General features: G+C 37.1%; 1 protein-coding gene across 3 annotated transcripts; it reads left to right on the top strand.

Annotated features, from left to right (window-relative positions):
• Positions 1 to 740: 740 nt before the first annotated feature.
• Positions 741 to 10,488, top strand: LOC106157375 (kelch-like protein 12). Of its 3 annotated transcripts, XM_087019478.1 has the most exons (8): positions 762 to 875; positions 1,159 to 1,188; positions 4,118 to 4,595; positions 4,915 to 5,423; positions 5,775 to 6,003; positions 6,404 to 6,544; positions 7,195 to 7,387; positions 7,960 to 10,488. In XM_087019478.1, exons 3-8 carry the CDS (start codon positions 4,196 to 4,198, stop codon positions 8,180 to 8,182), a joined length of 1,695 nt encoding a protein of 564 aa, XP_086875604.1. In that variant the 5' UTR covers positions 762 to 875; positions 1,159 to 1,188; positions 4,118 to 4,195; the 3' UTR covers positions 8,183 to 10,488. The 3 variants fall into 3 exon arrangements, with proteins under 3 accessions (XP_086875603.1, XP_086875604.1, XP_086875605.1); XM_087019477.1 differs by lacking the exon at positions 1,159 to 1,188 and having other exon boundaries at positions 741 to 875; XM_087019479.1 differs by lacking the exons at positions 762 to 875; positions 1,159 to 1,188 and adding an exon at positions 973 to 1,138.
• Positions 10,489 to 13,396: the final 2,908 nt, after the last annotated feature.

Here is a 13,396-nt window from a genome sequence, read left to right as displayed (position 1 = left end):
AAAGCGGAAGGGCGTTTAGCCCCGGTCTACCCTACGGTTTAATGTAAAACTTGGGTAATATTCTTTTTATCAATAGGTATGAGAAATTGGAAAGTTTTAACTGCACCATTTACGGTCAACTCAGGAGTTGTCATTCACACAGAAAGTTCCAATAAATAAATAAATGAATAGATAAATAAATAAATATATAAATAAGTGATTAAGTAAATGGAATAAATTAAAATTTAATAAGAATTAACAAGAAAATAGATAAGAGGATTAAAATGAAATAAAATACCAATAAATTAAATAATAAAATAAAATAAAATAATTTTTAATAAAATAATTGAAAAATTATGTCTTTTGGTTATTTGAAGGTATAAACCTTTTCCTTTTTCCCAGTCCATAAATATTCTCTCACTTTTCCTTCAGTCAGCTTTTTGATGAGCATCATGCACGGCACAGATAGATCGCCAGCTATTTCAGGCGAGACGTACATATAGGCCTATGTTCTGGTATAACCCGTAGTCGTACATGCAGCTGCTACAGGCATTTTTGGGCTGATTTTTCGTAGCCTACAGCCTGAAATCATACTTATAGCAATGTTGATAATGATTATTTTGGAGTGATATGAAATATTCTACTTGTCACACTTTTATTTTTCTGATAAGGACCTGGTCTTACAAAGATTGCCAGTATTATAACCTTCACCTACTTAGTTCACCGCCATTTTATGGAGAACACACGAGAACGGCCTGTCTTGACTATAGCCGCCATCTACCGGAAGTATTTACCATGAGGCTCACGCAAGGAAAGAAGCGGAAATATCGCGATTAGCATTTTTATATGTAGAATAAACAACACAAAGACACTTGGCCAAGGAGCGGGACACAAAGGTGAGATTTAATATTAATTTTTGCAGTTTGCAGGTGTGTCTAAATCGCCCTTTCTCATCTAAGCTCAAATGTAGCTGTTTTATTTTGAATTTAGCTCCCCTGGGCCCTTCGCCTTTTTTCATTGACGTAAATCCCCTGGCACTTCTAGATAAGATCTAAAGTTAACCCCGCACTGATGACGTCCGTCTCGTTGGACAAGAATAAACAGTAAAGGGCACACTGGTCGAATTGCATGGGAGACTTGGATATCGTTTTTTGAACAGGTGTGACGCATATTTTTCAGGTGAATCCGACATAAAGTAGCAGGTGAACGGTAAGGAACATATGTTGATCAAGAATGACAATTAGTAGTTGGTGACTGTGATTTAATTTAGAAAACCGAAGGAGGGAAAGGTTAATGAGGGGCGAGGGGCACACTTTTGTGTTTTCATTTTCAGGAATTTCTCTGACAAAGGGATTGTTTTTTGACCTTATTTTTAAGTGCAGTTTATAAAATTGATACTTTCTGGGAGCTACTATAGTACTAGTACTAGTAGCTTTCACTTTTTTTAGATGTCCATGACTATCAGCTTCTACATGTATACTTTGTAAAATGTCATTGTCATTGTTTTTGTGGTGGGTTCAATCTGCATATATATTAATTTTCATTCCGTAATTCTAATGTTTGCTTTTTCCTTTGATTTGTTTTTTGAGTTGGGAGTAGAAGGGGGGGTATTGGAGGGCACATACTACATTTACTTTTCTTTTTAGAAATCATTCTATAAAGGTTCATCAACACTTCATTCTTGTTTTGATTTAAAAACATATCACACCCTTTGTAGGGAATATGCTGTACTAGTATATATATGTCATAGGTGCATATATTCTCATTTCTAACTTAAATACCTTAGTACACATGATGCAGGATTGCACTGTTCTGGGAAGATACCTTAATTGTTAAACCCTTCCATTCCTGTGGTCTAATGATGATGATGATAGATAATAGTACATGGTTGTACACAGTGTATATATATATATATATATATATATATATATATATATATATATATATATATGGGCTATCATTATTGTACTAGTACTCAGTTTACTCAGTTTAGTCTTTAAATTGAGGGGGGGGGGGGGGGATATTATGCACAGCATCTCAACCTGTATGGCTGACAGAGAGAGAGAGAGAGAGAGAGCAGGTGTTAAGAAATAACACAAAATCTGATGGGGAATAAATTGGAATTCCTCCAGCGTTTTGTGATATGATGAACAGCGGCCCATTTAAAGGCCACAGAAATGATACGTAAGGCATACGCTTTATTTGCTCATGAATATATAAATTCTGTGTGATATTTGGAAGGGTTTAATAACTAGTACAGATTGTTTTTCTTTGAAATAACTTGCTAAATATAGGAAATGCATGATCTTTCATACTAAAGAGCTACACTAAAGCACAACATTAAGTATAAATTTATGTGCTCGTGTACATGCTCGTTATGGTGTTAAAGTTAGGTTACTTGCACTGGCATTACCCCCATGCAGTATAAATAGGATTTAACCTGAGTGTGGTTGACCTAAATTACACAGATACACCTGAGTTGAACTCTTTCTTTATGATGAACATACATATTATGAGTTTTCTCTGTCAACAACAAGCTGTTTGTCAGTTGCCCCCCCCCACCTTTACCCCCACATCGGTTGCCATGGCACCCAGTGATGAACCCAAAGAAATGGCACCTTTATTATGGTAATTACCCACAACTTTCAAACCCCTTATGTTTTAAAAAATATTCTTGCTTTTGTAAAATTTATCATATTTCAGGGGTGAATACTTATTTTATCTGACTTGAAACCAAACTGCATTCAAAATTTGAATACAGTTTTCATCTAACAGAACACTGTTTGGGTGCAAGTAAATTTCTTAAAGTGAATATAAGTGCCAGTTTTTCAGAAATTTTAAAATAATATATAATGAATTCTATATTTTAAATTTTTCTTCTTTCTTGCACATTGACTCAGAACAGTACAGTATTGCAGTACACTTATTGCTTATTAATTTTATTATTATTTACCTATATATATTTTTAATTTTTTTGAATGGAGTCTCAAATCTAAGTTTAATAGTTTAATACATTCAATTACAGTAATTACTCAGTCCAGTGTGTTTCAAACACGACAGACATATTTCCCAGGCAATTCTATTTTCATGAAAGCTGATGGAGAAGGTTGGTCTAATTGATCACAACATGCTGGTATCAGGACTCGTGCCTATGAATAGGCCGTGATTCATACTGTATATTTTCATATTCACTTGCAAAAACCTGTGTACAAGGTTGCCTGCATGACAGCACTTTTAATCTCTTTGTCTTCATCATGTACTGTATATTGAATATTAATAGAATATGATTGACAGTTAGATGGGATCCTGTGCGAGGGGTTCTGTAGTACTTAGAGGACAGAAACCTCAAAATTGCCCTTGTAAAATACTATATTATACTATACAAAAATCACCTTGTGGGGCCCTGTGGGGAATGGTCTGCTCAAAACATTTTTTGTAAAAAGACTAGTAGTGCCCCCTGTGGTCATAGATTACCTCAAAATAGCGTTGTAGACTCGCTGTTGAGAACAACTGTCAAAGAAAATGAAGAAGTGCTGATTGAAGGAAGAGTCTACAGGGCATGCAGTGATATTTGTGTCCCAGACATAAAATGTTTTAATGTACAAAAATCTATTAAAATTACCATTTTCTGACAAAAGAGACTTCAGGGGTTAGGGGTTTATGGCAGACTCAGCTGTAATTTGTGAATGAATGATTTTTAGAGCTTTGAACTTTCGCTGTCAGCAGCTTGAGTTGATGCAGATAGGAAGTCCGAAGATGAATAAAATTAAGAAAATTTCTATTTATTTATTCATTTTTAAATTTATAATTTTTATTAGTGTTTGTGTTTGTTCCAGCGAGTCACCTTATTAACTAATTAGTGTTTTCATGCTAAAATACCCATATATAATTTTTATAGGGAAATGTAGGGCAACCATTTTAGGCAATACAAAAGTGGTATATACTAGTATGATCTTACACAATAGGAAAGAAGACATACTACGTGCTGTACAGTGATACACTGTAAGGAAGAAGAAAGGTCTCATGTTAATTTCATCTGAGTGAAGTGTTTTGAAACATCTTTTGTTAGTTGGAAAAAATATCCAACAGAAATAACAAATTATCCAATCTTTTAATTTTTTTTCTTTCTTTCTTCTAGGTAGCCATGAGCTGGTGAAAATCCTGGTGTGAATCATCAATTTGAGATTATTTGCAAACTTCCTACTCAACAGCCACCATGATTGACTCAAGACTTTTTGGGATCCACCTGCACATGGTGAATGCCTTCCAAACCATGGACGAACTACGCAAAAAATGCGAGCTCTGTGACATAGTCCTACTCATTGAAAAACATGAGTTTCACGCACACAAAATTGTCCTCGCTGGCAGCAGCCCGTATTTACGTGCCATGTTCACAAATGGTATGCTGGAGACAGAGAAAAATCGGGTGGAAATACATGGCATTGACCCAGCTGCGATGAGGATTTTACTGGATTTCATGTACACTGGGAAGATTGAGATTACAGTTGATAATGTGCAGGCTGTGTTGCACGCTGCGAGCATGCTGAACATCGGCAGTGTGCGAAGTGTGTGTAGTAACTTTTTGCAGACTCAGCTGGATGCTACAAACTGTTTAGGTGAGTGGTCTTCCCTTATGTTGTATCAGGCACACTCTCTGTCCCAAGGCTTTGGGCTGCAAATGTTTAAGAATCTTTTGATCCAAAGTAGTAAAAAGTGGCCAGTAACCAGGAAATTAACAAAAGGTTTTCAAGTTTGCTTTAAGTAGGGACCATGTTTATCATTCTGGACTTTGATCGACTTCGCTCGTGTCATGTTTTTAAGAACACTGTAACATACACAGCACTTCACATGAAATATCTGTTTCAAGTTATGGACTTGCCTACTAGTACTTCCAAAAGAAAAAAAATTGAGTCATTATTTCTTTTACTTTCCCAGGAATCTACCACCTTGCGGACACATACTCAAGCTCAGATCTTCTCACGATTTCCTGGAATTACATAGCTCAGCATTTCCTAGATTTATCTCACACAGATGAGTTTCTACAACTCCCCGAGGGACAGCTGCTCAATTTACTCAAAAGTGACCAGTTACAAGTTACGTGTGAAGAAGACGTGGCAGACGCTACAATTCGTTGGATTGAGTGGGATCCATATGCTCGAGCAGAGAATGCTTGTCAAATTTTACCCTACGTCCGCCTTGCCTTGCTTGACTTGAACTATCTGGAGAATGTTGTTTTACAATGTGATTTTGTGCGAAATTGTGCAAAATGCCAGAGTATCGTTGCTCAGGCGGTGAAGATAAAGAATGAGAGTGGCATGCTGGGAAGGATAGCAAGCCGAGCCCAACCCCAGTCTATATATGTCCTTGGAGGCAGGAATAGCACAGACTGCCAGCTGAAATCTGTGGAGAAATATGATTTTGTCCAGGACCAGTGGACACAGATGGTAATTTGTTCAGATTCCACGTCTAAAACAAAATTGCTAGTAATACAATGTATGTACTGATACATTTGGCATCAGGCTTGTTAAATGATTGCATTGTAGCACTTCTGAAAACAGAATGCTTAATGTGAACTACTAAAGATATAGAACAATGTAAAATGTCCTTAATGCTGATAAAATGAATGCCAGGTTATATGCAATATATTTCAGTAACTTAAGAGATCTTTTGTTAGTGTAGAAATCTGGATTGGTTAACAAAATGCATCTCTCTCTCTCTCTCTCTCTCTCTCTCTCTTTTCGTATAGACAGCTCTAAAGTTCTCAAGAAAGATTTCAATGCTATCATTCAATTCAGGGCAACATGACTGTAGCAAGAACAGCCGTTGGTGCGACAACTGTGAATGGACTCCTGTACGCGGTGGGCGGAGAGTGTGCGCTGGCGGAGACCCAGGACGACACCCTGTACCTGCGCTGCGTTGAATGCTATAGCCCCATATCTAAATGCTGGACAAGTAAAGCAGACATGAAAATTCCAAGATCATTTGTGGCTGTGGTGTCCTGTGGAGAGTATCTGTATGCCATTGGTATGTAAGAATGTCAGTTGGTATTACAGAAAATTGATCTGATGTCTCATGTTGCAGACATAGAAAAAATATATACATATATATGACTAATCCTGCCTTGATCATGTCTCATTATCTCATTTTACTGCTCTTCTCATAGCAAGTTTCGTTGTAATTTTTAAAAAAATGTTTTTATTGTTAAAATATTTTGGATCATTATTCTCTCTTGTATTCTAGCTAAAAGTGTGTAGTTACGTTTTGGGTTTTATACCGTATGTTGGCAGTATGTATGAATTTCATTTGACTTTAAAGAAAGTTGTTAATCTGTCAGTGCTGTCAGAGTTTACGTCATGTCTGCATGTGCAGTCACTGCAGCTTTGCTCAAACACTTCAAATAAGAACTCTTGATTTATTCTCGCAGGTGGAGAAGATCGAGGGAGCAGTTTCAACATCGTGGAAAGATACAATACAAAAACTGATACGTGGCATTTTGTTCCTAACATGCAGCGTCGTAGAGCTGGCGCGGGAGTGGCCGTATGTGACGGGGTCATCTATGTAGCAGGTATAATAGTTGTATGTTTCTTTTTATGCACAGACACAGTATATCTGTGCGTAAAGCTATGGCTTAAGTCTGTTATTATCATCTCATGTACTTTTCACCGTAAACACAATCAAAGGAAAAGGATATAATTTGTTATTTGCACACTGAAAAACTAAATGACTGAAATACAGCTCAGGTTGGAAAAACCAGCCTAATTTGTTTATTATTCTTGTTTATTTTATTTGTTTTTATTTATTTATTATTTGAAGGGTAAAACATTTGGTCTCTCTGTAATTCTTGTGCAATTAGGGAGTCACCCTGAATTTACTCTATGAATGAGCAATAATAATAATAATGATAATGCTTACCATAAAATCAGTTACCAAGGGTATACTGGAATGTGGAAATTAGCTTATTGGTATGTGTGATGAATATTTATGGAGGTTGTGGAAGAAGTATGATTCATGTACAGAGGTATGTTTGTGATCTCAACTTGATGTTTCATATTCTTACGATTTTAAAACTTCATTTAACACAGCAACACTTTAACATGGTAACAGATAATATATATTTTGATATATTTATTGGCTGAATGAAATTGTTATCTAATATCTTATCTTCATAGAATTAATTTAGTAGTCTTAAAGTTCATATTATCATTGTCCTTTCAGGTGGATACGACAAGGCTTACCATACTGACCGTGCCAGCGTAGAATGCTTCGACCCCGAGACCAACCAATGGACATTTGTCGCAGAAATGGAAAAAGCTCGATCTGGAATGGCGCTGGTGGCAATTGACCACTATCTGTATGCCTTTGGTGGCAGGCTCAGATTTAGTGACCAGTATTATGACATTGCCGAAAGGTGAAAAATGGTTCCAAATTTCTAGAGAAAGTTTTGCGTACTAGCATGTAATGATGTACAGATGGCTTGGAGCAACTTCTGTGGCCTTGGATGTGTGGTGCGACATATTTCTGTGAAGGAAATTTGGTTGGCATTGTACAAAGTGATTTGATAAAAATGTGCCTCTTTACCCCTTTTGAATCCAATTTTAAGGTCATAAGCAGAAAAAATAATTTTGAATATTAAACTTCTTTATGACAATAAATTCAAGCAACACTGTGTAAGTGAGGCATTATCTGCAATGTGGTAAATAATATTTTGATAAATGATAAAATCTTCAAAAAAAAAAAAAAAACATTTACACTTAAGATTTGCTATTTCTTTGGAAGATTGATCTTCATCTCAGGTCTACTTGACCTATGACCTTGAACTATGACCTTTTTTCAAGTACTACACCCTGACCCTATAGTGGACTTCAAGGACATCAGTGAATACACCATGTATAGTTCAGTAATGTTTTTTCTTTAGAAAATTGGTCTTGACCTGTAAACCATGTATCTCAACCTCTGACCTTGACCTTTGACCTTTTCCAGATACAACACCCTGACCCAACAGTGGACCTCCATTACACCCATGAACACGCCCCGAGCTTGGCCAGCTGTCACGGTTTTCGACAACAAAATATTTCTCATCGGAGGTTTTGATGGCTCCAATCGACTCTCGAGCGTCGAGGTGTACAATCCTAAAACTGACTCGTGGAGTTTCGCGAGTAGCATGAATGTCAGCCGTGCTGGTTGTGGTTCTGCTGTGGTATAGCATTCACTGGAACCCTCAGAGAGATGTTATGGATTGATATGTATGGTACTTACTCACTGAATTCAAGTAACATAAATCCATTAACTTTCTTAAAATATGTTTACCAAGTAATACTTAAAAATCCTGATTTATCATGGTTTAAAAAGCTATTTGGCTTTGAGTGAGAAAGTACACTTTTGTCTCTAAATTATAAATTAGTATAAAGTACAGTATAAGATAAATTTGATTTGAAAATTTTGATGTAACTACAATGTGAATGAACCAAGTCGGTTCTCAACTCTTGAGATTTGTTTTCAAAAACAGCTGTTTTACATGGAAGGATACTTTTCCAAATCAGACTGGTGATACAGTTTTTAGTTCCTATGAACAAGGCCATCCCCACATTGGGTATTTTGCACATTAATTGGTTTTGCTATTAGTATACTAGATATAAACGTCTAATTAATATATTGAATATAAAACAAAATAATCATATTTTATGAATATTCATTATTATATAATTTTATTGGATGTTTTGTAATTGTTTTGCAAGCAGACCCAGTTTGTGCTAAACATGAGTAGCTAGGTGATAGGGAATTATTGAAATCTGTTGCAGTTTCACATATTTATGTAGCTTTAAGAGCAAACATTTTCATGCAGTTTAACCCAAGATAATTTGGTTGTAGTCGAGGCTTTTCCCGGAGAATAGAAAGAAAAAGAAAAGAAAAAGCTTATGTTTATGTTAGTCCTACCATTGCTTTATTTCAGTGGACTGCTATGAATCTTGTGGGTCAAAAAATGCTGAAATATTTTGTCTTAAATCTTAATCCCTACTATGGATCTTGAGTATGTTTGTGATGCCAGTCCATTGTTGCATAAGTTGTATTATGTCAGTCAGCTGAAGGGTTTTTTCCTTGTGGTTGTTGTAATTGTTATTGGCATTTAGAGGCCTTGAACAGGAGAGCCCCCATACCTCTGCACCTGCCCAATTACCCTTGTTATCAAAACATATCAACTACATGGAGTAGAACATTGTGTGTAAAATGAACACATAAGCAAGCAGGCAGAGTGGGGTGGGGTTGCTTGCTATAGGGGACATATTTCCATTTGATTAAAGGTTTAAATTCCCATTGGGGATTTTCCAGCCAGATCAAAGCACAACAGAAAAATCAATCTTTCCTATTGAAAGACTGTTGATGCGATTTAATGTTTGATACCTTTTCTAATTGAGCAGTTAGCTCTACATTCAGCAATCTAGTTCTAAGTGATTGACCAGTCTCATTAGCTGCCTTGTCTTCCTCTACATTTCAATAGGAAAAAAATTAGCATCTGGTTATTTTATATGAGGGGTTTCATTATTTTTAATGGCTGAATTGGGAAAGATAGGTATCCTTGCAGGACATGGAGACAGGAAATATTATATAATTCTGGGACATTTTCAAATGCAGATAGTATAACTTAACAATTTATAATGGGTTCTATTCCATAATATTTAATAGCCAGGTATGACCTTCAGAATTCTCTTTTCAGATGACTATCAAATCGTCTTGAAGGCTAAACAAGCCTGCCTTTTACAAGTTTGTAGCATGACATATTGATGGAAACAATGGCCTTTGTACCTTAGAGGATGAAAACAAAACGTTCAAATAATGCATGTGTTTGCCTTTGTAAATGTTTTGAATTTGTAATATTAAAAGTATTTTTGGTGGTCTCAAACCTGCCCCAGCTGTTGTATGTTACGTACGGCATTGACTTATTTTGTGATATATACTTTTAAGACTAGTTTACATAAAATGTAGAATCTCTGGCTTTATCCTTTCTGCTTTATTATATGAAATAACAAAACAAACGCCTAGGGATATATTTATCATCACATTTTGTTATAAAATTGTATCTTGGTAGAATTTATATACCTCGTAAAAGGCCCTTCTTAGATACATCCTAGGAAGCTGAAGGTTACAGTAAGCAGGACCATATATTGCAATCAACTCTCTGATCCAAGAATGATCATGTACTCTTAATTCAGATACAGTCATACTAAATACTAGCAACTTGTGTATTATTTCTACACATATGTAAGTTTTTTCCCCCTAAGTAAATGGTCATTTGCAAAAGTGTCATTCGTGTTGGTTTTTCTTACCTGTACATGCAAGCATGATATTGCATGGTCCATTGTCCATGTAGGCATTGTCCAATTTGTATGGTTCATTGTCCATGTAGGTATTGTCCAATTTGGTTGGTTATGATATTTGCTTTGGAGCAGTTGCATCTAGTTGTTGAACATTTTCCCTTATTTTCTGGAAAATTAAACTCATTGAAAAAACTAAGGGTTTTGTTTGTTTTATATTATGTCAGTTCCACACCTATCACTGCCACACTTAAGCGTGTGGACACAACCTGTTGTATGTTTGGCACATTCATCGCAATCTATCACACCCAAGTCAAACATTACCCGAGGTTCAAACAACAATCTGCCACACCCAAATAAAAAATTACACAATTTGTCACAACCATGTCAAACATTACCCATGGCTCAAACAACAAAATGCCACACCCAAATCAAAAATTACACAATTTGTCACAACCAAGTCAAACATTACCCGAGGCTGAAAGAGCGCCGGATTGGATGTACATGTGTAGATCTGCTATCCCAATCGATAATCCGGGTGCCGCATTTCATCCCACGAAACCCAAGTCCCAGGCATGAACAGCAGATGTAAACTTTCTGAAGTATACCGTATTTTTATGCAAAAGGTAATTTGCTAAGTCCCACGAGAACCCTCATTCGTTGTGGTCTCGTGGCATCCCGATTCAGGGGCCAGGTCGTTTTCGCGACGTGCCTCATCCGGGACTCGAACCCGTGACTTTGCGTTACCAAGGTTGATGACGCTTTGGCTGTCTGATTTGCATCCATGCACACTACCGACTGCTCCGTGACTCTTATAGTAATCAATCGCAATTTTTAAAAAAATTAATTCTGGCAAAAAGTGACACAATAGCTACAGGGACTCGAACCAGCGTCCGAGTTGTCGCCTGTCTGCTAGACAGCAGAGTTACCACGCTGCCACGACAGTTTCGTGGCAGAAGAATGATCAGATGGAATCTTTCAACCTTGTCACGGAGAGCGCCAGAATCAATCGATAATCCGGGTGCCGCATTTCATCCCACGAAACCCAAGTCCCAGGCATGAACAGTAAAGTTCATGATGCACAGGAAGTCGTGTTTGAGAACCCGACACGGAGCACGGAGTTTGTTTTATACTTACATTTATTTTGGAAAAGCTACTGAATCAAAACAAGTTGGATTGCATTCATTGATAGGCCTGCTCTGAACGATCCTATTTAGACGACATCAGATGCTTTTATTTTCATTTTGTTTTGCACTGAGATAACGTTTGGTTTCACCTTTGACGTTATAGAGCACGGTGAGATGCACAGCTGTTCATACCTCGGCGGTTTCAGTATTGAGTAGTCTTTATTCTTTCAAATGTCGACTGCGGACTGCCCCGGGTACGGTATGAACATATGAACAGTCATGAGAAGCAAGGGCCCGAGATAGGAAAGGAGGGGCATAAAAAGACAAAACTTGTGCCTGATAAAAGGAGTAGAAGCGACGCAACTTTTGTAAAAAAACAAAAGTTTTCCCTCTGACAATCGCACCAAAAAGATAGCACATTTTGATGAAATGCAGAACATACGGAGTTAGCTTTATTAGCTCAATTTAATTCAAGATCGTGGCGCCAATATAAGGCCTTTTAATTGAAGAGAAAGGAAATATAATTGTCGAAGCAGATGTAAACTTTCTGAAGTATACCGTATTTTTATGCAAAAGGTAATTTGCTAAGTCCCTCATTCGTTGTGGTCTCGTGGCATCCCGATTCAGGGGCCAGGTCGTTTTCGCGACGTGCCTCATCCGGGACTCGAACCCGTGACTTTGCGTTACCAAGGTTGATGACGCTTTGGCTGTTTGATTTGCATCCATGCACGCTACCGACTGCTCCGTGACTGACCCGACCACCCTCCGTACATGCGAGTTTCCTCTTATAGTAATCAATCGCAATTTTAAAAAAAATTAATTTTGGCAAAAAGTGACACAGTAGCTACTGGGACTCGAACCAGCGTCCGAGTTGCCGCCTGTCTGCTAGACAGCAGAGTTACCACGCAGCCACGACAGCTTCGTTGACAACAGATCGATCAGATGGAATCTTTCAACCTTGTCACTGAGAGCGCCAGATTGGATGTACATGTGTAGATCTGCTATCCCAATCGATAATCCGGGTGCCGCATTTCATCCCACGAAACCCAAGTCCCAGACATGAACAGTAAAGTTCATGATGCACAGGAAGTCGTGTTTGAGAACCCGACACGGAGCTCGGAGTTTGTTTTATACATACATTTATTTTGGCTTTACCCGTGATATTAAAGAGTACAATGGGATCAGAGGCGGTACACAACAGGCGTGTTTTACTTTTAGCGAGACACTAAGAGGAGAGAATAAAAAAAAAAAAAAAACATTCAAGTGTTTAATTACTGGTGCAATTGCAGTGATGGTAATTTTTAGCAAAACATATTTGTGAAATACTTCTGCCGAGGAGATATCGTTTTTGTACCGATCACGGTTAACAGGTGGTATGACCTGCTGTTATACGGGAAAAGCTATTGAATCAAAACAAGTTGGATTGCATTCATTGATAGGCCTGCTCTGAACGTTCCTAGTTAGACGACTTCAGATGCTTTTATTTTCATTTTGTTTTGCACTGAGATAACGTTTACGAGCGAGGCATTAAAAAAAACGGAAATATCTTAAACCAATTTGCTTCACCCAAGCTACACCTAACGCAATCCGTCTCACCCAAGTCACAACTAACACAATCTGTATATCAACCAGGTCAAAATTAACTCTATGTCACGTCCAAGTCACAAACGCATAAATCCTTCACACTGTATTGTTTATGACAACACCAAAAATTAAATAAATAAATAAATATAATACAAAATAATAATAATTAAAAAAAAAACACCCGATACAATGTTATAATCTAGTGATTTACAATCTTCGACAAAGAACAAAGGAAGGCCTACTTTTTTATTAACTTCAGAGCGTTTTTTCTAAAAGCACACATGCCCTTCATAGTTATTATTGTCACCTTGTTTGCTAAATTTATATCATTTGGAGTACTATGGGGGGTATGCGTGTAGTTAAAATGATAAAATGATGTATGACATGGGAAAGTGA

The sequence above is a fragment of the Lingula anatina genome, chromosome 8 (assembly GCF_051362555.1).
Source record: "Lingula anatina isolate TDL-2025a chromosome 8, LinAna3.0, whole genome shotgun sequence".
Taxonomy (NCBI): Eukaryota; Metazoa; Brachiopoda; class Lingulata; order Lingulida; family Lingulidae; genus Lingula; species Lingula anatina.
The sequence above is the reverse complement of the archived record's forward strand: the minus strand, read 5'-3'. Positions and strand labels throughout refer to the sequence as shown.